At 35.9% G+C, this 27,899-nt stretch overlaps 1 protein-coding gene across 4 annotated transcripts in view; it reads right to left on the bottom strand.

The window, feature by feature from the left end:
* LOC145688339 (DNA-directed RNA polymerase I subunit RPA1-like) overlaps nucleotides 1-27,899 on the bottom strand; it is a 475,886-nt gene that overhangs the window by 274,141 nt on the left and 173,846 nt on the right. For all 4 annotated transcript variants that reach the window (XM_081762462.1, XM_081762461.1, XM_081762464.1 and 1 more), the window contains exons 28-30: nucleotides 26,234-26,380; nucleotides 7,996-8,154; nucleotides 1,967-2,077 (exon numbers count right to left, since the gene is read on the bottom strand). In XM_081762462.1, the coding sequence (XP_081618588.1) occupies nucleotides 1,967-2,077; nucleotides 7,996-8,154; nucleotides 26,234-26,380 (417 nt within the window). The remainder of the gene's footprint in view (nucleotides 1-1,966; nucleotides 2,078-7,995; nucleotides 8,155-26,233; nucleotides 26,381-27,899) is intronic.

The raw sequence follows: 27,899 nt of genomic DNA, 5'->3' as shown, positions 1-27,899 counted from the left end.
CTTTCCCACATATCAAAATGTGATCCCTCCTCAGTGCAAATTACTTCTTACATCAATCTATAAGATTTTCGTAAACCTGAAAATAAATCCGGATTTCTAGTGTTTATGAAATCACTATCAGCCCTAATACCTCCTTCATCCCTACTAGAACGCAGTCCATCATATTATTATTATTATTATTATTATTATTATTATTATTATTATTATTATTATTATTATTATTATACACGTCTTTGGCATAGGAGACTCGAATTCGATTCCCGGTGGGAGCTCATGCGGTTCGGAGCCTACGTTAAGCTATAGGTTCACGTCTCATATAGTCGCGCTTCCGAAAGGGACACTAAACTCAATTTATATTATTAAGTAGGGAATAGAAAAAATGCTTTGAGGATACTAAATTTGGTGAGACAACATTTTACTTCCTCCCAGTTTGTTCTTATACTTATGGACCTTATATTGCTTTGGTGTATGAGAACCCTTTTAGATAGGTTTTTTCGAGGATCTCACATTTTTTTTTTTTTTTTTTCACTTAAATGTCTTAATAGCTCTCAATAGTATCACCGTTTGCTAGAGTATATCTCACAAGAATGCTCTCAATTCCATGAAACACTGGCCATCACCTTACCCCGAACAATCCTACATGAGTATTTTGCGAATGGAGATGAGGTGTGTTCTCTACTGCTTTCAAATCGGTTTCGTCTCACGTCCAAAGTAGTGGATGTAAGCCGTACATTGAATTACGATTTTTTTTCTAAGACCTAGTTGTATCGTCTTTATAAAGATAAATGATGTGCTCATAAGTGAGCACTGTCACGTTTTCTTATAGAATAGTTTGAGGAGAAATCAAAATTTGTGTAACAAAAAATTAAAAAAAAAAAAAGTTCATTTTAAATTTCTTTTATATAAAGGATAATTATTAGAAATAATTTAAAATAAACATTCTAGAACATCATTAAAAATTGTCATAGTAAAAATTGGATTTTATTATTATTCCAATATGCTGGCTGCATTGGTCTATTGGTTCCCGTGAGGTCACCGAAGTTAAACAGCGCTTAGTCTGGTTAGCTTGTAAAAATCCACATAGTAGCGACAGTGCGGTATTCAAACAACTGAAGGAGTGCTTGAAAGAAAGAAAGCATTACCGGCGAGGGGAAGTCGATGTGGTGACCACACGTTTCCCCCTAAGTTACGAGTATCCACGCCTTATTATTGGTTCACACATAAAATTGATCTTGCACGTGTGCTAATCATTAGGTCACTCAGAATTTTAATGACTACAAAACATAATTTATAATTGTATAATTCAAGTATAAGACCTTGAAATACTTCAGATGCTTGCTTTTAGTTTTGAAAGCAAGCACAAAACTTCGCTAGAGTAGTACTGAACGAATACACTGAAGTAGTGATATTTCAGCAAAAATAAGCATACCGAACCTCCTTTCCAGTGTCATACATTTGTCCTCCTTGAATAAGACGAGAGGAGTAGAAATGTCCAAGCTGTGATATGGCAAGAGTTTAAAAACCTGTTTTAAATTACTTCCCCACATTCTTTGCACACTCACACTGCTACAAGAGAAAAATACACAGAACACGCTGTTGCAGATCTTCAAGTGAAGAAAGAGGAAATTGAACTATCAATACTTAATTGAAGGCTTGTAGTAAAATCATAAATCCGTAGATCCAATCCTCTATTATTCACCTGACTCCTTGCAAACTTTCGTAATGATTGGCTTATTGCTAACTCAAAGTCAAAAGAAGTATCAGTATCATCATTAGATAGGAGAAAACTCGACTCAGAGGAGGCTGAGGAAAGATTACCAACAGCCTTAAAAATTGTACCGGGATCAAGGAACAATCTTGATGGAAGTGTAAGGATCTTCCAAGATACGTACCATGAACTAACATCGAAAGATACTCAACATATTTTTAAAAAACATTACATTACTAAATAATAAACCTTTCTTACCTTAACTAGTACGTTCCTTGCAGCTTCTATACCATATTTCTCAGCCATGGCATGAATATCATTTGTGTAAATCTTGTTGATATCTAGAAGACGGTCATAATTTACTAAAACCTGAAATTGATACAAAATAATCAGAATGCATTAAAACGAATTTTATATTATATAATTCAGCTTTACGACTAAAATAAAGAAGAAAGGGTTATACATATTAATGAATAAAACAGCAAATCAACTTCCTCTTTTATCTTGTGCACTAAGATAGTTGATTTACTAAAAATAAATTTAAAAAAAAAATGAAATCGAAAATTCGTTAACTTCACTGATAGCTACCAAGATAAAAGTACTGAAAATAACGAGGATAAGATGAGAAATACTGTAAATAGCAATATATATAATGCACAAGGATTTCTTGTGGTTAGCTTACGTATTTAATGTGGATATTCTATGCAATTATTTCTCTTCAAGAGTTGTTCAGCGCTGTAAAAGCATTAATGGTATTTTACCTTTTTCCAGAATATGACTACAAGCCTAGATGGTCAGTCAGTAGAGTTCGCGCGTGACGCCTAAATACCAAAATGTATTGTTGTTTGACAAAGGTCAGATCGCAGAGTTCTAAAGGACTTGTACCAAAATCGCGCAAACAGCTGCACTAGTGAGGTGTTCGAAAGCAGTAGTAGTGACATTGGGTCACAGTTGGTGTCAACAGGGACAAGTAACTATCTATTGTCAAAAACTGCAAAGGACAGCGTATACTATCGGAGTAAGCATCGCATTCAACTATTAGTAAGAAGCTAACAGGCACAGCATGATGGAGCAGCTGACTGTCCAAGACAATCGTGATTAACTCGACAGCATACCCCCTATGACCATTCGTCATACACGCACAAGTGGCTACAGCACCGAACGCTCCTGGCGTCAAGCTTGTTCAGCAACGCCAACAAATTCCCTGTGCAACGAACATGCAAAGTTAACGATAGAAGGCCTAAATGTATGCTGGTCTCATAAGTCACGATTTTTACTACACTTCACGGATGGAAGCGTCCACTTATGGCGGAAGCCCTATGAAATGGAGTCCTCGTCCGTGGTGTCAATAGTGCAGGCCAGAAACGGCAAGTGTATGGTGTGGGCCCAATTTACGTAACAAGGACTAGATTCCCTTGTGGTTGTAGAACTCACGTCTGGTGTCCGGTGTTTGCGATCTTCTGGGAAACTGACAAGGAACGGACATGAACCCATGAACCTGTCATCCGGACATCCGAACCAAATCTAGTCCACTCGATAAACAAACCAAAGATATATTTATGCACAAAGAATTAGGAGCCATGAACAAGGAGTAAGTTCCTGGGGCCCATTAACCCATTATAAAGAAAATCATAGACTCGCAGTAAAATAGCTATTGCACCAACACTGTTCATTATAAAGTCATGGTTTATAGTTCACTCTCTTCAGCATGAAACAAGCTTTCCAGAGGTGATATGTATTCGGGCTCATAACGTACTTGAACAGGAAAAATTGGGAGAATGTCGAAAAAATTCCCTCCAGAAATTCCTCCCATCAACTTTGGACCCCTCTGGAGTGGCCCCGAGTAAAAGCACTTAATCCAAATGTATTTCAAATAATAGTATAGGGAATAGGAATGTGTATATACTTCGTTTTGTATTGCTAGACAGAATAGGTATGAGGGGGAAGCGTGTATTGGTATACAAGCTTTTCCCTCATATCTATTCCTTCTATCAATACAAAACTTGTTACAGTCATATACTATCCCCTATAGTATTTTTTCGAGATACTTTTAGACTGTGTGATACATTCGGACTGTGTGATACATTTTTAGAGATACATTCGGACTATTACCAAGTCCATATGCGTTTGATTACTCAACAAACATGAGGCTGTGTCCTGAGGTTATTAACATGTAAGCGTGCAATAATTCAAATAAAAATAGTTCAAACTATTTCAATCAAACTTGCACACAACTATCTTATTGTTAGTTATGTGAAAAATCAAGTCAACTTCATCAAAAAATTCTCCATCTGGTAAATCGTTGTTCCTTACTCCACCTCAGACACGTGAAAAGTGAATGTTTTAATTATAAATTAATAAACTAATAAATATAAAGGAATGTTTACAGTGTTGAAAGAGAGAACTGTACTTGAGAAGTGCAGCTCGCCAACTTCGAACGTACCTTCTCACCTCACACACTCTTTGACTGTTCATTATTAGAACTCTAGCCTGTACTAATTAGTCTCCAAAATTTCATATAAATGTGACTTGAATCGCTTGAGAGAAAAGTTAAATGTATTTTATTTTATACTAAGATGTTCATGACTGAGTTGGTTGACGTTTACGACCTACGGCATAGATGGACGTGATCATCATGCCCCGAAGTATTAGTAAATTGCTACAATATGATTCATTCAACTATGCTATACACTAGTATAGCTTTCTTTCGAAACAGATAAACAAGAAAAATTACACCTTCATTTTTCTTTCTTTCTTTCTTAACTTGATTCTGACATATTCTGAATACTATTGTGATGATCACAAGAATTATATATATATATATATATATATATATATATATATATATATATATATATATATATATATATATAGTAAGAGGAAATTATATGGAAAACTTGACACAACTTTAACTAGAAATATCATTGTTAACACAAACATTCGAGTACTAAAACTCTCAACAACTGTGCGAAAATTCTATCTGATCGTCTTTATAACTTTGAGAGTGTAGTTTTGAACTTTTGTGTTCAACTCAGCAAAGATGACGGTTCATAAACAAAAATGAAAGTTTGTTTTAAACAATCCTGTTAAAGCAGTATTGATTGAAACTATGTTTTAATTAATTAATTAATCTATCTATCTTTTTCTATCTATCTATCTATCTATACATATATATATAGGGTTTAACATTAATGCATGTCCAAAAGTGACGAGGTGATTGCGGACATCCAAATAAGAAAATAATGTTCCTATAAACATGGGTCCGATGCCGCTTCGTTTCCGAGATACAGAGTGTTGAAATGTCGAGTTCCTCCAGTGGCTTACTATGGGAAAGTGAATGGATATGTTCAATATTACAGGAATTCTACAATCAAGTGGAATTATGCCTGTGCAAATACATTTACACTAACATGGAGAATGAAACTAATCAACATTTAAGGTTATTGTGTTGTCAGCGTTGCAGACCTGGTACAAAGTGTTATGTTTTCAAATAGTACTAGGCGTTCACACGAAGTGGACAACATTGTTACTCAATAACATCACTTCGTGGCTTTTAACATTTAATTACTTTGTGGCTTCATACGTAAGTTATTCTCATGTGCATTCATTTGTAACGACACAATAACACTTTCATGCAAGAGTCTTGATCTATGAACCGTTGTTTAATATTGTGGGCCGTTAATTGACTTCACACTTGGACGCCTTGTCTTTCGAAAACGAAGCGGGATCTGCCCCATGTTTAGGAACGTTTTGATGTAGCAACCATATGCTAACGTGTGGACGTCTGGTGCTATTTGAAAACGTAACACTTTGTACCAGGTTGGCAACTCTGACAACCCAATAACCTTAAATGTAGATCAGCTTCATTCTCTATGTTAGTGTAAATGTATTGACACTGGCATAATTCCACTTGATTGTATTATTCCTGCTATATTGAACATTTATATTCACTTTCCCATAGTGAGCCTTTGGAGAGATTCGACAATTGAACACACTGTATCTCGGAAACGAAGCGACATCGGACCCATGTTTATAAGATCATTTTTACTTATTTCGATGTCCGCAATCACCTTGTCACTTTTGGACATGCATTAATGTTACACTCTGCATATATATATATGGCGTTTCAAAACAATGTAACCGCTTTCCGTGATCTGTCCTGCCAATGAGTGTTTTCCGGAGATCTATACTTACCTGGGTAAGACGTTGAAGGACATCTCCAAAAAGGGATTACAGAATCGTTTCCGAATTGCCCGCCAGTCTCAATAACGAGATGAGCATAAGTCACCGAGAGGTTCGGATGTTGCGTCTCGAAAACCTCACAGACGATCAGACGGTCACTCAGACCACAACGCACATAAACATTGTTCATACATACAACAAAAACACACTGGATTAAATGGCACTATGTTTATTTATTAAAATACTATTTTAAAAAATAACGGATTAGAAAAACAATCACAACACTCAACACTAAATATGTATAATTATTTTAATTAATAAAATCACACTTTGCTTTTTCACTATACAACAGTCCTTTATCACTTTTATATATCGGTAGAAAAGATTATGATTATGATTCCACTAGATATGCTTTTCTCGCACCACTAATGCACTTGGGGGATTAGCACTGGGGAAATGTCGCCGGGATAATCCCACGAAGTAATATAGTTGCTGCTCCAAATACTCCTCAAATGTCGACGTTAATCCTCAGTAAAAATAGGTAGTCTCCAGAGTGGAATGATAATGTTGGAGGGCGCGTTTATAACACATACGCAGAAGGTGTGTAAACCTAGGATTTCACTGATTGGGGCTAGCTAATAACGTATACCCTTAGCACAACATTATACTTGATGCCCGATGCAACGTGCGTGGGTGCTACCCTCAATTCCGGAGTAAGACTCCTCGAACTCAGAGGTTCGAGATACGAGCAGCATTGATCAACTGATCATTGTTGGCAGTTCATTCTCAAAATCATTCAGGTTAAATCGCCTGTATGTACAAGCAAATAGAACATAAACAAGAGTTGACGTTAGTTTTAGTCCACTGGCCACGACGCACACGACATTGCGATAACTTGACTGTGGGAACATTCAGATAACGCACTGCTAAAGAGATGTGGCTGGCGATCTTTTGTCGCTCCTGCACCTGGTGTGCTCTGAATCGTAGTATTTCCATAAATGATTTAAGAATACACTTAATTCAGTTCCAAATAACCATAGAAAATAGTTTTTGCATATTAGTAAGTCAGGGAGAAACACTGAGAAGCTTCGTCGATCACTGAAATCTTCTCACCACAAAGCAATGTTTTAAATATTTATATGGATAGACGATAAAGACTTCCTTGTTCAATTGCGTGGGAAAGAAATAATTCCCACCGAGAAAAGAACTTATTTGCGTCGCAGAATAAAGTATAAATCAAAAAATAATTACTGTCTTTCCAAAATATACAAAGCGTCCACAAAAAAATACTTCTATAACCTGGTGACGGTTATAACAACAAGAATAATGTTTGGGAGGTGATTCCTAACACCATAACACCATGACAAGACAAAAAGTATAGACCAACTTTGGTGCACAAGTGCTTCTTTTCGGAGTTACAGGCTGCCGAAAACATGATAAAATGAACTTTAAAGGTTCATAGCTCCAATATGTACTGGTTGGTAGTGGTTGTACAGCCCGCAGCAAAAAACCTGCAACATGAGCATGTAAGTTTATTATGAGACGACGAAGTTTTTTGCTCCAAAATAAGTGTGAAGGGGAGGACGCCGAGGTTTCTCCTGGCGTGATTCGTGCCACTTAGACGTTATGTTGATTCCTTGCGCTGTTAGGCGTAGTTTCACAATAAACTTACATACCCATGTTGCAGGTTTTTTGCTGCGGACTGTACAAATACGAGCAAACAAGAAAGATAATGAAAAGGGACAGACACGAGACACATTATATAGCTCTGAATTCGAATAAAACTTACAAGTATTTCGTAGAATCAAATAGGCGAACATTTAAAGAACTTCAGTTTATGCGAATAGCAACGCTTGGAAAAATTTCCAATTACGTTTCTTATACAAATTTTAGGACGTGAAAACCAATTAAACTATTGTTAAACATATACATTCATAGGGTCACGAGAAAATAACAACTCAAGTTGCTTAATATGTGCAAAAATGAACTCGGATAAGAACTTAAAGCAATACAACACTTTCACAGTAAACAAAACAAGCAGGTTAAATTGAATAATGATCCAGAAACTTTACATATAAAATATCAAAACTGAATTTGCAACACACCTCCAAATTTAGTCCGTCAGTTTTCAATGTTACACGATTTGTATCTTGATTCATGTAAATAAAGGCCCTCTTAATACCAGGAACTTCTCGAATTACTGACTTTTCAGCAATTTCTCGTAACACAGTGGACATATCTACCACCTTGTCCGACACAGGAACCTGGAAAAAGGTTTAAAAGCATATTACTAATACAAAACCATGATATACACTTGATGATTCATTAAAAATTACCTAGAATTTGCACTTTAATGTAACTCCATCTCGTTCAAGAAGTATTTCATTCACACCTTCACACTGCTGCATAGTTATTGACAACTGGTAATGAAATGGGGAACTTTTAATATGTTTCAAAGCACATACAATGTAGCATGCATTATATGAATTTGTGAAAAAGTTCTTCAGAAAACGAATAAAGAAAAAGACATAAAATGAAACCTCGTGGCAGTCTGATCTTCGAATTAATATTTGACTAATATATTTACCATCACCTGACAAATATGATGCGTTGCACCAAACAACAGAGTTAAGGACACCTAACAGCAAAAACAATAAATACAATGATTTGGGAAAACAGATCTATAGTCTCCATAAGACATCGGTAGTAAATGTATATATCATGATCTTTAAACGGTTAACTAATTGACAAAAATAGACCTCAAGATGCTCCAGCAGTTTAGTACAAACGGTCAAACTTGTTTGTCAGTACTGACCTTTTGAAAACTGCACAAACGAACTGTATAGATGGCTGGTGAATAGCAAAAGATGCGTCTTCATGCATCTTCAATACCATTAATAGAGTTGCAGTGTCATGATGATACGATGCCCCTAATCTGCATGTCATGTTTATATATATATATATATATATATATTGTAATGTCCCACGTGATGTGGTAAACAAACATTTCCACACACCAGTGTTTACAAACACCACCACGTGGTTTGGCAAGAAGATTTTACACCAGATGGATCTACAATCACTTGCGACGACGGCTTCTAGCCACTCCACCGGAGCAGAAGCACCACCGCCACCCAAGGAACGCAATAAATTGGATGGACTACGGCAATTCTTCACCAGCTTTCTGGTGACCCTCCTATTGTTTGCTTCGGAACGTTAAGAGTAACCTAACTCCAGGGCCTCCAGTCTGCTTCGGGACTACGCCTATCCTTTCTCCTGGCTTAGCCTGCTTCGGGGCTCTGTTGGCCATTTAACCTTCCCTCTGCTTGCTTCGGAGCATAGGGTCCCTAATTCGACTCTGCTTAGCCTGCTTCGGGGCTCTGTAGAGATCCTGTCTGCGACCTTACAGTCAAAGACTACCTATTACTTACCTTGTAAATTTGAAGAGATTACTCGGATAGTATTTTGTAAAAATACCTTTATAGTGAGAAGTTTTATAATAAAAGTCGGTAGTGGGAGTCGATTCCGGACACACTTTTTATTAACGCTCTACCTATACCTATATGGGACAAAGTTTTACATGGTCGAGGCTTTGACCGGCTCAGTTTTGGTCTGAATACTCCCCTACCGGACAGTACTTTTATTAACTGGAAGTGAACTCTTTTTAAAGGTATGTGATTTTCTTTGTGAAGTTAGTGAAGTGTGAAATTAGCGAATCGGACTTGACTTTGTTTTAGTGCATGCCTCATACTAGGACAGGAAAGAACACTTTCCCGGAGAACGGTGCAAATATGGATCAGAATTCGCGGCCTGCTTTCAATATACCACACCTCACTAAATATTCGGGACACGTTACGGAGGACCTCGACAGATTTTTTTTATGCTTCTTGACCATCTTCCGTTATTGCATTCTTGGAATTCTGAGAAAAAGAAAGAACTATTACCGATGTATTTACAAGACATGTAGCTCGATTTAGTGCTACAGTTACAGGCCCAGAACCAATTAGATTCACTTAATTACAAACAATTAGTTGACTTGAGTATACCAAAATTACCGGCATATCGGGCTGAGTTTGAAATTTTTCAGGTCTAACAGGGCAAAAATGAGCCAATTCATGCGTATTTTCTAAGGAAATTGAGAGTTATACGACTGCGTTAAGTTCTGCCTCAGGCCACCAAGGAACAGAAAATAAATTATTTATCATTAGGATTAAAGAAAAACTTTTTACAAAAGCTCGCGTTAGAAACGCTCACAACTGTTCAAGACCTACAAACACACACACATAACCTGGAAAAAGCAAATGACCTAATGAAGAAACGTGATTACGCAGAATTACAACAAGCAATATATTCACTCTGCGATCACAATTCAACAGTCAGCAGTTAAAACTCATCGGCAGTCGCTGGCGCTTCATTCCCTACACAACCATCAACAACTGACATATCCATTATGTAATCTAACACCTAATTGGAATCAATACCAGGAACCTGCCCCAGTCTCTCCTACACCTTCAGCACCACAGCTACAGGGTGCATCACAAAATAAATTACCTCCAAATCTTCCCCTCCCCCAAGTTGGTAATCCGAATTCCCCTCCCGAACCCCCCGCGCCTAGCACATCTGGTACTTCTAGCGAAAATAATTCATTATACTTCACAAAATTAGCTAATCAAATGGCCGAACTAATTCTTCTAGTAGCCCAAAATGCTATTAAGAATTCACAATTTAGATGAGGCAGCAGTAACAATTACAGGTCGAGAAATACAAATAATGGCCATCAAAATCAGCAGAAAAATGGAAAGAAAAAAAAAATTCTAAAAATAATAATAGTAATCCTAGGCCAGAAAAAATTAGTGTGCGGCACGTGCTATAAAAAAGGTCATTCTTCCAGCACATGCTATAAGAATAATCAGCAGAGAAACGCCTAGAGGGGCCCCAGGGAAAAACCTCTAGAGAGCGTGTTCAGAGGGCTGAAAGACAGGAAGTAAATGAGCAACAGAAAGTCGCAAGTACTAGCACTAATAAACAATTAATGACATCGCTTTATACTGTGGCTCCGATATCCGATAGAAGATAAAACATCAAGTTGTTAAATCAAGAACATAAATTGTTAATTAATGTAACAATTAACAAAGAAAAATATCCTGTAATCATTGACACGGACAGCTCGTTAAGCCTATGGCCCAAACATTGGCTTCCTCCAAACACAAAATTAATTCCTTTTAGCACCAATCTACGAGGAATTGAGAATTCCGTCAAAAATTTACGTTATATAGCTTTAATTAAATTCAGGATTGGCTCAACTTTTTCCCACTATTTTCGAATTTTAGAGCACGAAGATTTTTTGCCTTTATTTGGTGAAGATATTCTAAATCGTTAACAGGCCAAAATCGATTTGCAAAATAATACATTATGAGTATACAAGAAACCACGGCCCCCGCCGTATCCAATTGAAGTTGACAGTCAAGAAAAATTATCTGCAAGCACAATTCATAAAATAAAACAGCATAAAATCGGCTGATGTATTTACTACTCGAAAGGTTACTATACCAGCCAGGTCGCATTTCTTTTTGCCCATTAATGTCAAGAATCGGAAAATGGATACTGAATATTTTATTATCTCTCCATTAGAGAATTTGTTACACAAGTATGGGCTACAGACTTCGCCTACTAAAGTACCTATGAGTAATTTCAGGCTATTAATATCAAACCAACTAATAGGCCAGTACCACTAGTAAAAAACACACCGATCACATATGTTGAAGAGAACATTCAAGAAGTAGATATACAGGGTGATTACCAAACAGACGAACAAAATTATGAATTCTTCTATAGAACTGAACAGAAAATTCAGAATAGTTGAACGAGACCAAATCACTTTTTCATATTAACTTATTCGACATAAACCCGGATTTAACGAATGAAGAGGCTGTACATGATCTACTTTTTAAATACAGGGATATATTTTCATATACACCAACTGGCATAGGCTACTTTCATGGTTATGTACAGTAAGGGATACTTCTGGATGGTACAGCCATATGGAGATTTACGGCAAAAGTCCTCCACCAGTTGAGTCCGAAACATTTGCCGGAAAGTATCGCATATGTTGAAGAGAACGTTCAAGAAGTAGATATACAGAGTGATCACCAAACAGTCGAACAAAATTATGAAACCTCTATAGAACTGAACAGGAAATTCAGGATAGGTTGAACGAAACCAAATCACTTTTTCATATTAACTTATTCGACATAAACCCGGATTTAACGAATGAACAGAAAAAGGCTGTACATGATCTCTTTAAATACAGGTATGTATTTTCATATACACCAACTGACATAGGCTACTTTCGTGGTTATGTACAGTAAGGGATACTTCTGGATGGCACAGCCATATGGAGATTTACGGCAAAAGTTCTCCACCAGTTGAGTCCGACACATTTGCCGCGAAGTGTTGCAACCGAATTAGCTTTAAAGGAAGGCGCGTGGCATAATCGCCAGGTACTGAAAATTACCGTACACTTGGGTGAAATTCCCACTACCGTCTACAGCATCATTTCTCCAAAATGAGATTAATCTCAGACGTGTAATTCTTATGGCAACCACATTACTTGATATATGTCCTATTCGTGAAGATAAAGAGCAACAAAAAATTATAGTCAATTCCTGTTTCTGTTGGAATGAACACTCTTTATGTCGTTTGATCTGAAATGACTTTGAAGAGCTTGAATAAATATTCTGCCACTTCAGGAGGGTACGCCCATTAGGATAGCGCTTTTATGATTTGAAGTTTTGCTCTCAAGTCATCTTATGTCATAGCTGACGTCATTAAAGAACGAGAGATGCAAATATAATGGAGAAATACACTCACATGTGCAAATTTAGAATTGGAACAAAATAATCGGATAGCATCCATATTTTGTCGCAAATTTTGATTTTGTAAGTAGACATGTAAAAGCTCACCCGAACCTCAGAGAATCCCACTACCAATTGTTGAGTTCAAGTGGAGAACTCAGTTTAGAGCATCAGATGATTACGGAGGGAGAGAAACATCTTAAAATATGAGGAACGAAGAATGAAAAAGACAATTCAACTTCCCTCGACCGGATTCGATCCATAAACCTCACAATTACCAAGCAACGCCTTTGCTCACTCATCCACGGAGCCACACAGAACGATAGACAGTCATACGTCAGGCACAAAGCGTTCGTTACGATTTATTAGTGATTTATTTGTAGGGGGAAGCTAGAGATATTCCCCGTCTCTAGTTTTTCTTTCCCTGGTACTAACTTAATCACTGTTGTCCCAGCCTGGGAAGAATATTTTTCACCTCTCTAGAAAATTTCCTAAAAATTTTCATACATTTTTAGCAACACAAAACATTTATTCATGGCTGTTCTGCATAATTATACTTACACAAAACAATTATTTCCATTCTATGAATTCCCGTACCAAGTAAACAGAAGTACTGAGTATGAAATTCTATATCTCGCAAATAGTTTTGCAGAAAATACCCAAACTAAATTTTCTATTTGGAACAGGGGGAAGCACGCACGCGGGGCTTAGGGAGCAGTTTGGGCTCATAAGATTTGTTTTGGAGATTAGGAGACATAAATTTACATTCAAATGGCAAAATTACACGTTTAATTATACCATAATTTTACTTTTAGGAGCGCCAAATGCGTAGAACGAATGCATTCTTTCCGGCTTGGAAAAATAAAATTATGGCTGAAGGTTGAAGTGAACAGACTGATTATGATCAGGAACAATGGATGCTACCAAGCAGTGGCGTAACCAGGAGGTCTTTAACCCCCGATATTTGTAAAAGTTGTTAACATAAGGCCTAACGTTGCGGTTTTATTCAAACTTTTCTCGGGCTGGTCCCCCGGACACCCTCCAAAAGAACGTTTAGCCAGCGGCCCCCCTGAAATCAAATCCTGGCTACGCTCCTGCTACCAATGATGTATTCTCTGTCACATAAGAAAATGCATGTTTTCCGCGGGATACTATCATTTGCCCCTTACTATGAGAATGAAACAGGTACACATTCCTTGCTACCACATCGCGATTTAATTAAATGTTTTAAAAGTTTTTAAAGCTCAATCCCTAACCAAATCGATAACTGCATGATCTATCTATTTGCAGTTCACACAAGACTGTATAGAAATATCGTAGAACTTAATAAAAGGAAAAAAAAATGTTCTTTCACAACGTGAAGCTTACTGTTATTGCCATATATTTATGGCGTAGTTGTCTTGTGTATCTTATTCCGTAGGTCATTGGATCCGTGCAGAATTCTCATTCCCGCGACCCGTGTTCGAATCTTTGTCCCCCTACTCTTTTATTTTTATTTTTTCATTGATCAGATGGACTCCAGTAGAAAGAAATATATGGTTACAATTTAAGGTGTGATTCAATATTCTGCAAGTATTTATTTATTTATTTCTTGTCAAGCGAAAAAATGAAGTAGAATTTTACAGGCGTAAAATTGTTCCAGATTTGACTGTTAATGAAAACTATGAATAAGTTTACAGCTCAAAAATAAATTGAATTCTCTTCAATTGTAGTCCATAATTAGCTATGGTCACGGAAATGGATTTCAGCTGTTTTGTGCGTGATCAGCACATTGACTTCCATCATCCCAATTTCTGGAACTAAATATCGCTAATTTTGTTTTTTCGTTTATATATAAAATTCTCATCTTTTAGTCCTTAACAAAACAGATATTATAGTTCAAACTGTCACTTTGGCATTATATTTCTTTATATAAAGAAATATATATATATATACTTAAATATATATATATATATATATATATATATATATATATATACTTAAAAATGTCAAAGATATGACAAATATTAGGAACAATTTTATAATAGAACTAAGCAATGGTTTATAATAAAATAAACTGCAATGAAATGCAGGGTATTTGAAGTTAGCGAAAATATTGCCAGTAGATGCTGAAATACAAGTTTCTTGAACAGATAGGGACACTTCACCTTGAAATATACACGTTGAATTTGATTCTCGATAGAATCTGAAATACGTTAAGAACTTTAAACCTTGAAGAACGCAACACAAGTTTGACGTCTCATGGTTATAATATTGTCGTTACAAACTCACTAACGATAGTGGCTCATTGAAAGAATTTCTGCTTCCTGTTCTTTTTATATAAATCAACCAATCTAAAGCCGGATTCTTGATCAAAAGATATTTTCTCCTTTGCGTATATTTCAGGGAGAACATGTAACGTCAACTTTTTATTAGCAAATGTTGCAACTGATCAAATTGAATAATGCTAAAAACAGCCAACTTTGCTTGCTAGAACCCATGTTTGGTAGTTCATACATCAATTTTTTTTTGTTTCTTTCTTTTTTTTCTTTTCTTAGGTTTCTGAATACTTCGGAAGATTTTAACAGAATGCTTGTTATTATACATTTATATTTGTCCTGTTTGAAACGAAAAAAATGTTTATTATGAAGAAAATAGTCTGCAGAGCTCTTTCTAGAATGTCTGTTATTAGTTGTGGTAGTTGATTTGATTTTAGCGTCCCATTCAGCAGCGAGGCTATATGAGACATGGACTTACAGCTTAACGTGGGATCCGAAACAATAGGCTTCTATCGAGAATCGAACTCCGTTTTTAGAAAAAAGTATCTGACTACAGTCAGTTTTTACCCGTTAGGGTTAGAACAGACCCTATTATTCTACTGGTATTTGGAAGCAGTAATAACTGGTTACAAATTTCGTGACTTGGAAGCAATCACACTCGTGTCTCGGTATGACCGGAACTGACCTGGAGACGACGAAACGTCGTCATACACACGGTGAATTTGTATGATATTGTTAAACATTAAACTTAATACATCGTTTCTTATATCAATAAATAACTTTAAAACAATAAAATGACAGTAACAGTACCAATACTATTAACGGATATCTACATAGTATATAAATGAAAAATACGTTGTGTATCATAACGAAAAATGGCTCAACAGTTTGAAATGAATTTTATTAACATAGTTGACACCTGGATTGGACTATGCTGTAGAGAACTAGCTTGGGAGAGTACTCCCGGAAGTAGTAACTAAGTACACGGTTCTGATTGGTTGGCGTTATCCATATCTTGCCACGCTGAAATCCATTTCCTACAATTGAAGAAAATTCAATTTATTTTTGAGCTGTAAACTTATTCATAATTGTTATTAACAGTCAAATCTAGAACAGCTTTACGCTTGTAAAATTCTACTTCATTTTTTCGCTTGACAATAAATAAATAAATAAATACTTGCAGAATATTGAATCACACCTTAAATTGTAACCATATATTTCTTTCTACTGGAGTCCATCTGATCAATTAAAAAATAAAAATAAAAAAGTAGGGGGACAAAGATTCGAACACGGGTCGCGGGGGACATAGATTCGAACACGGGTCGCGGGAACGAGAATTCTGCACGGATTCAAAGACCTACGGAATAAGATACACAAGACATCTACGCTATAAATAAATGGCAATAACAGTAAGCTTCACGTTGTGAAAGAACATTTTTTTCTTTTGTTAAGATTTACGATATTTCTATAGTGTCTTGTGTGAACTGCAAATAGATAGATCATGCAGTTATCGATTTGTTTAGGGATTAAGCTTTAAAACTTTTAAAACATTTAATTAAATCGCGATGTGGTAGCAAGGAATGTGTACCTATTTCATTCTCATAGTAAGGGGCAAAAGATAGTATCCCGCGGAAAACATGCATTTTCTTATGTGACAGAGAATACATCATTGGTAGCAGGAGCGTAACCAGGATTTGATTTCAGGGGGGCCGCTGGCTAAACGTTCTTTTGGGGGTGTCCGGGGGACCAGCCCGAGAAAAGTTTGAATAAAACCGCAATGTTAGGCCTTATGTTAACAACTTTTACAAATATCGGGGGTTAAAGACCTCCTGGTTACGCCACTGCTTGGTAGCATCCATTGTTCCTGATCATAATCAGACTGTTCACTTCAACCTTCAGCCATAATTTTATTTTTCCAAGCCGGAAAGAATGCATTCGTTCTACGCATTTGGCGCTCCTAAAAGTAAAATTATGGTATAATTAAACGTGTAATTTTGTCATTTGAATGTAAATTTATGTCTCCTAATCTCCAAAACAAATCTTATGAGCCCAAACTGCTCCCTAAGCCCCGCGTGCGTGCTTCCCCCTGTTCCAAATAGAAAATTTAGTTTGGGTATTTTCTGCAAAACTATTTGCGAGATATAGAATTTCATACTCAGTACTTCTGTTTACTTGGTACGGGAATTCATAGAATGGAAATAATTGTTTTGTGTAAGTATAATTATGCAGAACAGCCATGAATAAATGTTTTGTGTTGCTAAAAATGTATGAAAATTTTTAGGAAATTTTCTAGAGAGGTGAAAAATATTCTTCCCAGGCTGGGACAACAGTGATTAAGTTAGTACCAGGGAAAGAAAAACTAGAGACGGGGAATATCTCTAGCTTCCCCCTACAAATAAATCACTAATAAATCGTAACGAACGCTTTGTGCCTGACGTATGACTGTCTATCGTTCTGTGTGGCTCCGTGGATGAGTGAGCAAAGGCGTTGCTTGGTAATTGTGAGGTTTATGGATCGAATCCGGTCGAGGGAAGTTGAATTGTCTTTTTCATTCTTCGTTCCTCATATTTTAAGATGCTTCTCTCCCTCCGTAATCATCTGATGCTCTAAACTGAGTTCTCCACTTGAACTCAACAATTGGTAGTGGGATTCTCTGAGGTTCGGGTGAGCTTTTACATGTCTACTTACAAAATCAAAATTTGCGACAAAATATGGATGCTATCCGATCATTTGTCGCCAGTTCTAAATTTGCACATGAGTGTATTCCTCCTTCGTCATCTCCCGTTCTCCTATGTCGTCAGCTATGACATAAGATGACTTGGGAGCAAAACTTCAGGTCACAAAAGCGCTATACCAATGGGCTCACTCTCGCTAAGCATTTGATTAAAAGTATGTTTTCATACTGAAGGAGAGGAGCATTCGCTCTTCGTACCCTCCCCCCTGAAGTAACAGAATATTTATTCAGGTTCTGCAGTCATTTCAGATCAAACGACTGAAAGAATGTTCATTCCAACAGCAACAGGATTGGACTTTCATTTTTTGTTGCACTTTATCTTCACGAATAGGACGAATATCAAGTAGTATGTTTGGCATAAGAACTACACGTCTAAGATTTATCTCATTTTCGAGAAATGATGCTGTAGACGGTAGTGGGAATTTCACCCAAGTGTACGGGAATTTCCAGTGCCTGGCGATTATGCCACACACTTACGTTTAAAGCTAATTCGGTTGCAATACTTCCCGGTAAATGCTTTGGACTCAACTGGTGGAGCACTCTTGCCGTAAATCTCCATATGGGTGTACCATCCAGAAGTGTCCCCTTACTGTACATAAGATAAGGATAGATAAAGAAACCTCTTTCCATCAGAGGTCACCTCCCATTCCTTTGGCAGTAAGACCGCAAATTGATTTTCAAATTAAATAGCTTTTAGAAGCTAATATTAACAAAGAGACTAGTGATAATTCCTTTTCGTTGCCACTTCTCATAGTTAGGAAACCAAGTACTTCAGAATTCCGTCTAATTTTGAGTCTACAAGCGTGCAATAAGTTTACAAAATATTTGAGCATTCCAGTCCACAGAAGGCATTTTGCATGTACTCAAGGGCAAATCTTGCATCTCGACTATCGATATAAAGTCTAGCTATTTTCAGCTATTACTGCATCCTAAAAGTCAAAAATATATGACTTTTGAATTTAATCATACTAGGAATGCTTACCACTTTAGCAGCCAGGTTAAGTATAGCAGTATGCATGCTTTTAGAAGGTTTACCACCTCGCATAACTGATGACCTTGCGATAGGAAGCAAAAATTGGAAGCAGCAGCTATCGGACTTGGAATTGCTCTTCAAAAGGCTGGGAAAACACGATTTTAGAACAAGATCGAATAAGACACGCCTATTATACTCGGAACTGGCTGTTTTCTGATTCACAGTTAGCGGCAAGGAAATCAAAATTTCACCCGAAATTGCCAATAAAATACAAAATTTTAAGAAACCAACCTCTAAAAGAACCTTGAAGAGTTTTCCGTGAATTTGAGAAAGCATATCAAAAAATTCACGGAAAAGGTGGAACCATTTCAAATTCTTTTGGACAAGAAATCAAAATTAAGTGGACAACTCATCATGACGAGTTGTTTGAGAAACTTCAGATGGATATTATTCAGGCCCCATTTTTTTTTCATTTCGATCCATCATTGGAAATACTAGCGTACTTCGACGCATCCTCAACCTCAGCAGGCGGAATATTGGCATGTTATAGCCCTAAAACTAATCAGGAACGTGTTGTTTCCTATTGTAGTCGTCGCTTTACCAAGACCGAGAGAAAGGCCTCACATGCCAGAGAGAACTATATGAATTTATATATATGTTCCTCGAAAATTTCGATATTTCTTACTGAATAGAACATTTAAATTATTTATAGACGCTAAATGCTTGGCTTCACTTAACACCCAACCAGACAATGTCGGAAAATTTAGTCGCTACAAGATATTTTTAGCGGATTACAATTTTGAAATTCAACACATTAAAAGTCGTTGCAGATATTTTTAGTCGTTTAGAAGACAAGCAAGATATACAACGGGACGAAAACCAAGAAGTTGATATTTCAAATTGACCAGTCCATTATGTTACCCAATGTGGCGGATGAACAAAGGAAGGACCCTTCATTTTCAGACATCATCACTGTTTTGGAAAATAAAGAACCCAATAAATTGTCTATACTCCGTGCGGCGAAATATTTTTCTCTTAAAAATGGACTGTTATAGAACTCAGAAACACCTTCAATTAGGACTGTTATATTTACTTTGTATACCGAAATCCTTACTAAGCAAGTGGTTCGATGCTATCCATAACAACCCAATGGCACCCCATTTTGGGTATACTAAGACGTACCAGTCGGCACTCAGAAAATATTAGTTTCCTAATATGAAAGCTTATATAGCCAATAGAATAAGGACATGCAATCTTTACCAAAGACTCAAGAAGTTACCAGCTAAGCCGGCGGGCAAATTGCTTCATCATCCACCTAAGCCAATTGCCACTGCCTGGCAGTACGATTCAATTGGAAAAGTGCCAGTCGGAGAAGGAAAATTCAAACATACTAGTCGCTGTTGAAATGTCCACACGATTTTATGTGACCAGGGTTGAAGACATCACAGCCGAAGAAATTAAACAATTTATCATATATGACATTATTCTTAAATACGGAGCTTTTTCCTAGCTGTATTTAGATAGACACACTGTACATAATGCTAAGAGACTGCAGAACCTAGCAAAGTTCTACAACTTTGAATTTAAATTTTGTCCAGCATATGATCACAAAACTCTAGGTGTAGTGGAAACATTCTACAGAATCATACAATATGCTCTTAAATTTTTTGTACAGGAAGATCAAAATTATTGGCCAAAACTAATCCCGTATATGACATTTGCAATTAATACATTCGTACAGACTGGAATTAAATATTCAATTTTTTTTTCTTTATGCACGGATACGAACCATCTCTGATTTTGCGTTAGCATCCACTCCGGCGTTATGCATCGACAAAGAACACCTGAATAAGATACGTGGAATTGTACAGGATAATCTAATTGCAAGTTATAACAAACAGAAAAAATATTACGACCTTAAACATCAACAGACTAATTTTGAGAAGGGCCAGAAGGTACTTGTATATTTTCCCAATCGTCAGATTGGAACACCAGAAACTTTTTCGGCTAGATACGTCGGACCTTTAGCAATTATCGAAAGAGTTAATCCTAATCTTTATAAGGTCAGATTTCCTGACTCATATCGTCAACCAATACGGAGATTTCTGTAGACAGAATTAAACCATATTATGAAGATATAGGCGATACTTAACACGAGGACAAATAGCTATTTTTTTTTCTACACGAGCGAAGACATATAATTAAAATAAATGTATATAATAGCCAAGGCAGAGCACAAGATATACGATAGCAGCCGGAATGTCTCATCTTTTAAATATTCTTGTTTTTTTTTAAAAAAAAAATGGCACAGTATAAAAAGAAGAACAAGAAGAGAACATAAACGTATCTAAATTATTTAAATTAATTGACAAAGGATATTGGATAGCATAAAACATTTAATCATTCTCGCTTCTTAATTTAAAAAAGTAAAGCAATCACCACTAGAAAGAGAAAACACGAGGACAAGCATTCAGACAATTAAAAACACTTTTCATTGCGATACAAACATTTCTTCTCTGTTTTACAAAAAGCTGATTCATTTATTCTGCAACTGAATGAAAGAATGCTGACTTTGCATTTCCAAATTTAAAAGGCAACTGATTTTTACAAGGACAACTAACTTATAATTCTACAACCCTTTGATATTTTTTTCTTCTTCCGCTGTGGACTACATATTGTCACCGACATCATGCAACATAAGTACTATAAAGGATGTTTCAAAAATCATGATCACTATAGAGGGTGTCCAGGAATTCAGAACCATCTTTATCATCATCATTGACATTTAAAACTGGATTATTTTATTTAAATACATATCTTTAGTGCAAATTAGAAACTTTAAACCTTATACAGGGTGATCAAGAAATCACGCCGTTCGAATCACGAACGGTGCAATATAAACCATTTTGGTATTCGTAACTCTTATTATTTTATACAAGTTATATCTCCGTCTTCGCTTGGTACCAAAAATATCCAAGAGACCTCGCTTAGATATCTCTCCTCCAATTCCAATGGACATATTTGATACCAATCATACGACTAACGAGCAGCCGATTTTACAGACTCCAACACCCCTCACCATAAGTGAACTAATATATGTATATTAACACCAAAGCTTAAAACAGCCCTACCTCGAGGGAAATGAAGTGTCATATAAAATGCACCGATCCTGGCTGTGATCAGTGAATAACTGTTTAATGCTTTCTTCCACTACCTTAATAATGCTCCGAAAAGTGAATTTTTGTTTTCAATGTTGCCAGTGTTATTAATGTTTTTAGTGATTTGTGTGTGATCCCTCAATATATACCTGCTATTGAGCAATATGTTTCCGCTCGCAGCATGAACATTTATGATGCAGTATTTCAAGTATGATGCAAGAAAAGTGAAAGGACAAATTTTCATGAAATTTCATCCCTAAAATGATCAGCAACGAAACTCATTTATGGAAAAGATGAATTATATTTCTCTAAATTATGTGTGCAGAATTTTGAATAAAATTTATGTTCGTGAATATGAAACAGAATAACTATGAATTGAAAAAAATGAAATGAAATCTGAGTTTTACGTCCCACGGTTATGCCGGTTAGGCTAAAGGAGACGGTGATTATGAGAGATGAGTGAAATGGTGGAATGAAGAAAGTGGGAGGAAACGGGAGAACCCCGAGAAAACCCACGAGCACGGTGTTTGTCCACCACAAAGTTCACTTGGCGTTGGCTGGGATCGAACCCGGGACCCCAAGCACCAGAGGTGAACGCTCTACCACTGAGCCACCGCGCCCCCTAACTATGAATTGAGTATACATTACGACTCACAAATGCCATTATGGTTATGAAAGATTTTACTAACGAGGAAAGTGGTGTAATTTAATACAGTGTTGACACTTGTATTGACAATAATATTAAAACAATAACGACACCGATGCATAAATTTATTATGAACCCACTTTTTAGTAGCCACAAAGCGATAGGCACCCTATTTACTGGATTGATTAAACCTATAATTTTAATGTTTTGTATAGACTTGATATAAAAATTGTTAGCAACAGCCGTGATACTCTTCAGTTTATTCAGTAAAGCTGAAGTTTACATTTCTCGCAAAAAAAAAAAAAAAAAAAAAAAAGAACGAAAATTAGTTTTTTTAATACAAACATTTAACAAAAGAAGTTCATTACGGAAATATATATGGCAGTAGACAATAGAATTAACTTTAGGGAAATTACTACCTTTTACTGACACGAAGTCAAGATATTCAATGCTCTTTTTTATTCTTCTTCTGCTTTCTTAATTACACTTGACGTACCAATAACCACTTTACCTTTCTTTCACATCTCTCAAACTGCTACGCCTATCGAGATAATATTTTCATCGTTACGTAAGTACTCAATGTCTCTTAAATTTGTTGATGGAGAGAAAGTCCCATGCAGTCTTTTACCAAGTTTTTTTTTTTTTTTTTTTTTTTTTTTTTTTTTTTTTTTTTTTTTTTTAATTTCTAGGATTTAGTCATTCTAAAGATCAAATTCTGAGGTTTTGAATCAATAGTTCATTGAAAATTACATTATTTATTTATACATTTTGATCACTACGTTAGTAGGCGTTGGCGGCCGTCTCGATGGAATATTTGGGATTATATTTTTTTTCCTCCATCTTCGGAACGCTTTGTTCTATGGTAACAGAGCTTGTATTATTAGATGGTATTCAAAGCTTTATATACCTAGATATTCTCTGATCGGAGCAGGCACACCAGTTCATAACTACTACTTTTAACGACAATTTTAATTTAGGAACACCATGCAACTCGAAAACCAGAAACCAGGTTTATTTATTTATTTATTTATTTATTTATTTTATTTTATTTTATTATTTTTTTTTAATTGTCGTATGACATCTCACAAGTACTCTGAAATTAAACCAGCCAGATGGAGAAGCGCCTTTTATTTATTTATTTATATATTAAGTTTTCAGTTATCTTTACCTCCAAAACTCTTCAGCTATTGGAGTGGTCGGTGCTCGATCGACAGCTCATCGAGTATTAGGACCCGTATTACGAGGGCGGATCAGTAAGTAGCACACAACTTATGTAGATAAAAATGTAATAGATAATACTTAAAGGATATAAAAAGGCTCATATTAAAGCTACCCTTCAATATGGCCGCCAAATCTCTCAACACATTCCTCCTATCGTGGCGTAAGTTTTAAACTACCCTGTTCATAAAGTATGTCTTTGTTAGTATAGACTACTGCGCACAACCGATTAGACTTAAGTCATCGGACCTGAAACGTTGGCCGGCCAGGATTAGTCTGAAGGTGTCAGATCGGGATTGTACGGCGCATGCTCGAGTACCTACTATCCAAATCTGTCGAGTTCCTTACTAACAGAAACAGTAAAAGGCATGCAGTCTTTAAAGAGTTTCACAATTCCAGCAGTAACGTTACGACGTTTGCCAATGTTATTTCGTAGATCCAGAATTCACAGTGGCATCACGTCTTCGAAAATCCACCAGTAGAATACCTTGCATACCCCAGAATATGGTATCATAGCATTATTTTTTGACAAATTCACGTTGAATTTCTTCTTTGGTGGGGAATAAGCATTCTTCCATGAATACTAGTTTTGTTTCAGGTGTATAGTGGTATGCCCAGGACTTATCTATCAGCTGTAACGATATTTTTCTGAAAAGTATGTCCTCCTTCAGCATACCGAGCCAGATGGTCCAGACAAATCGTCATTCATTGTCCTTTATGGGTGCCTCCAAGTTTCTTTGGCACCCTCGAAGCACTCACTTTAGCGAAAATTCAGTTTGTCGTACACCACATCACATACTACGATGTACGAAATGTTAGACATGCACAACAATGTTCGAAGAAGGATTTGCCGGTCACTACGAATTGCCTCTTCAATGACAGTGACATTCAGTTCGTGATGCTGTTACGGAGGCTTAGCACATAGAAAACGCGCAAGGGTCATATGACATCCTTCAAAGAATTTGCTCCACCTATGCTGCTATGATCCATACACTTTCCTCATACATTGCACACGTTTTCCCTGTGGATTTCTATCGGATTTTTGCCTTTTGACCAAAAGAAACGAACTACAACTCTCTGCTCTTCAAAAATTGACGACTGTCACACACGCATCAGCTTTTACTAAGTACTTCACGCTTCTTCCGCTAGAGGTACTAGACCGAACAATTGTCCCTACAGTACGCACTTCAAACTATTTTGCTTTCACTTTTCGCGTGCCAGATTGGTATAATATCACGCAAAAACAATGTTGTGCGTTATTTATTGATTCTTGTTCTCTGTAATAGTAGTAGTAGGAGGAGGAGGAGAAGGAGCAGAAGCGGAGTTCGTTAATAGAATCAATCCATTAATATATTCACGGGTAACGGCGAATTATGTCCGTCCGTTACTACACGCGATAACACTTAACAACATATATTATTTACTCGTCTTTTTCTGAAATGATAGCTATAACGATTGTCTCGACCGAGTTTGTTAATGGACTCAACTTGATAACATCTTCACTGGTAACGGTGACTTTACAGGTGGTCATCCATATCCCACTTTCTACTATTGAAAGAAATGTGTATAATTGCAAAATACCAGAAGTTACACATCGTGCCGTTAGATGGTAGCAACATCTACAGGACGAAACTGAAATATCTCGTGATCATTTTCACTCTCTTTAGTAGAGTTTATTAATTACTTGCCCTTGACAATTTTTACGCTAGTCTGCTACTATCATTCTGAGAGCAACACATCAGACTCTCGAAAGTTGTACTGTTTACTCACAACAATGTTTACTAACTGTCTTTTTTAATTTAATAATGGAATAACTTAAAATTAGCTCGTTTGTTATTTACTTAAATTTCCAGTTGTCAAACATAATTCGTAATGACACACTTTCTCTTTATTTTAGTTGCTGATGTTTTATTAAGTGTTGATCTTCATTTTGATTTTTTATACAGGGTGGGCATGAAGTCGCTTTCCCTAGAACAAATATTTCTACACATTTGGGAAAAGTGACTTTATGTACACCTTATATATTTTTCTTTTAATATGAGGTTAGTTCTAAATGCATGAATGGTTATATTTAAAAACAAATTTCAAAAAAACTCAGTAAACTGTTGTAACCATAATCATGCCTTTTTACAATACCAGTGTCAGTGTAAATAGCCACTTCCAAAAAAACTTTACATTAAATACCAACGCGACATACTAGTATAAAATGCAGCCCTCGTCCCTAGTGTAGTGGCTACAGCAGGTGCTTTTGATACAACAGGTCTCGAATTCAACTTCTGAATGCAGTACTGAACGCATTCCAATGGTTCAGCAGACCCCACTTCGATGTGTAGGTCTCGAATTATACAGCCTCGTTGCTGACAAAGAATGCAAATTCAAACTAATCAATTGTATAACACTAAGAGATAACAATGTTTTCTTTAGTGTAGCAATCGCTTCGATGGTATTTATGGTACTTACATGAACACGTAAACAACTTGCAGGAACAAAACTTTTACTTACCGACAATTTAATTATACACCACAACTCATCGACATCAAACCGGTAGTCCTGAATATACATGTTCAACGAGCAAACTTTGGTAATTCTGTCATTCACCGACAAATCATCTACACGACTCCTCATCATCGATAAATCATCTAATGATTCCTACGAAGAAAATGATGAATATATCCTATTAGTTCGCCTTGTTACAGTTACAAATATTTACTTATTTCCAGAATTTTACTTTTATTTTGCAATTTGGTAACTATTTTATGTCACTTCTACTGTAATTTACGAAAACAAAATATTCGTTCTGTATTTAAATTCTGAGAGATCTAATTAACATTGAAAGGGTGTATGATGAAGGTACAGGTATGGATGTTGACGCTAATTCAACTTACCATTATCAATAAATGAAACTCTAACCAAAATCACTGCATAAATTCAAAGCTAAGACACAAACGTAAACAAGTCCTCATACGAAAGATTTTCAACAACCAATGCTTATGTGGAAAGAATCCTATTTAAAAAAGACACTATTTTTCCTATTTAGTGACATCTATACATGTCAGTGCGTTACGTCAATTTCTAATAGTAAACAGTCACGCTAATAAGTGTTGCTGTCTTATGCCAACAAATGTCACTAGTACATAGGCAATTTGCAGATTTAAAACTATCGTGACGATTTAATTCCAAAACTACATTGTTTCAATTTAATTATTTCAAAATGAGACAAGGGACGCAACCATGTATAGATTTAGCTGAGCTTAATATTTGCGTATTTTACCGTAATATATTCTGACAATTTAACTGCAACAAACTGTATTGTTTTTATTTAATTATTTGGAAATGGAAAGTGATCATGCTGAACATGAACGCTTTGCTGTTTATTATTATGACATGGACTGTACCCATTTTTAGATTTGAGCCATTAATATTTGTGCAATCGCAAGTTAATTGGTGGGCAAACTTTTTAAAAAATATATTAAATGTAGACAATTACAGTGTTTTTGTTTTAACCTATAGTGTACAGCGGCACGAAGTCTTGGAAGCAATAATAATAATAATAATAATAATAATAATAATAATAATAATAATAATAATAATAATAATACTATTATTATTTAATGAAAGTGACATCATAGCCAAAGCCTTGATTTTGTCAGAAAAGCATGCATAAATAAACACGTCATAAGAAGTTTATTATACAAAATTTAGGAACATGCAAGAAGCAACTTAAAATATTAATTTATAAAACACAAAAGTTATGTAAATTTTAATACAACATACTGTGCTTGCATAGAACTGTCCAAGAAGAAAGAAGAAAAAATTAGATAATATTTTGACATACTGATTTAAATTACAAAAGTTTTTTATAATAGCATTTAATTCTTTACTTGTTATTGAGGAAGATAACATACAACTGAAATCTTCAATTAATTATATTAAAATAAGAAAAAAGATACAAGAGCAAAAAAAGTAATGTAAAATATATTCCACAAAATTAAAATAAAAAAAAACATGAAAAAATCATGAAACAATACATGGTTAAACACAAACATCATGCAGCAATTGACAATATAATATACACCACGTTGCCAAATATCACCGGACACCCCTCCACGTCAAGTACACGATCCCAGAATGACGTCAGGACACCTCACCGACACTATATAAGTGAAGG

Source organism: Thermobia domestica, chromosome 6 (assembly GCF_964235325.1).
Source record: "Thermobia domestica chromosome 6, izTheDome1.hap1.1, whole genome shotgun sequence".
Taxonomy (NCBI): domain Eukaryota; kingdom Metazoa; phylum Arthropoda; class Insecta; order Zygentoma; family Lepismatidae; genus Thermobia; species Thermobia domestica.
The sequence above is the reverse complement of the archived record's forward strand: the minus strand, read 5'-3'. Positions and strand labels throughout refer to the sequence as shown.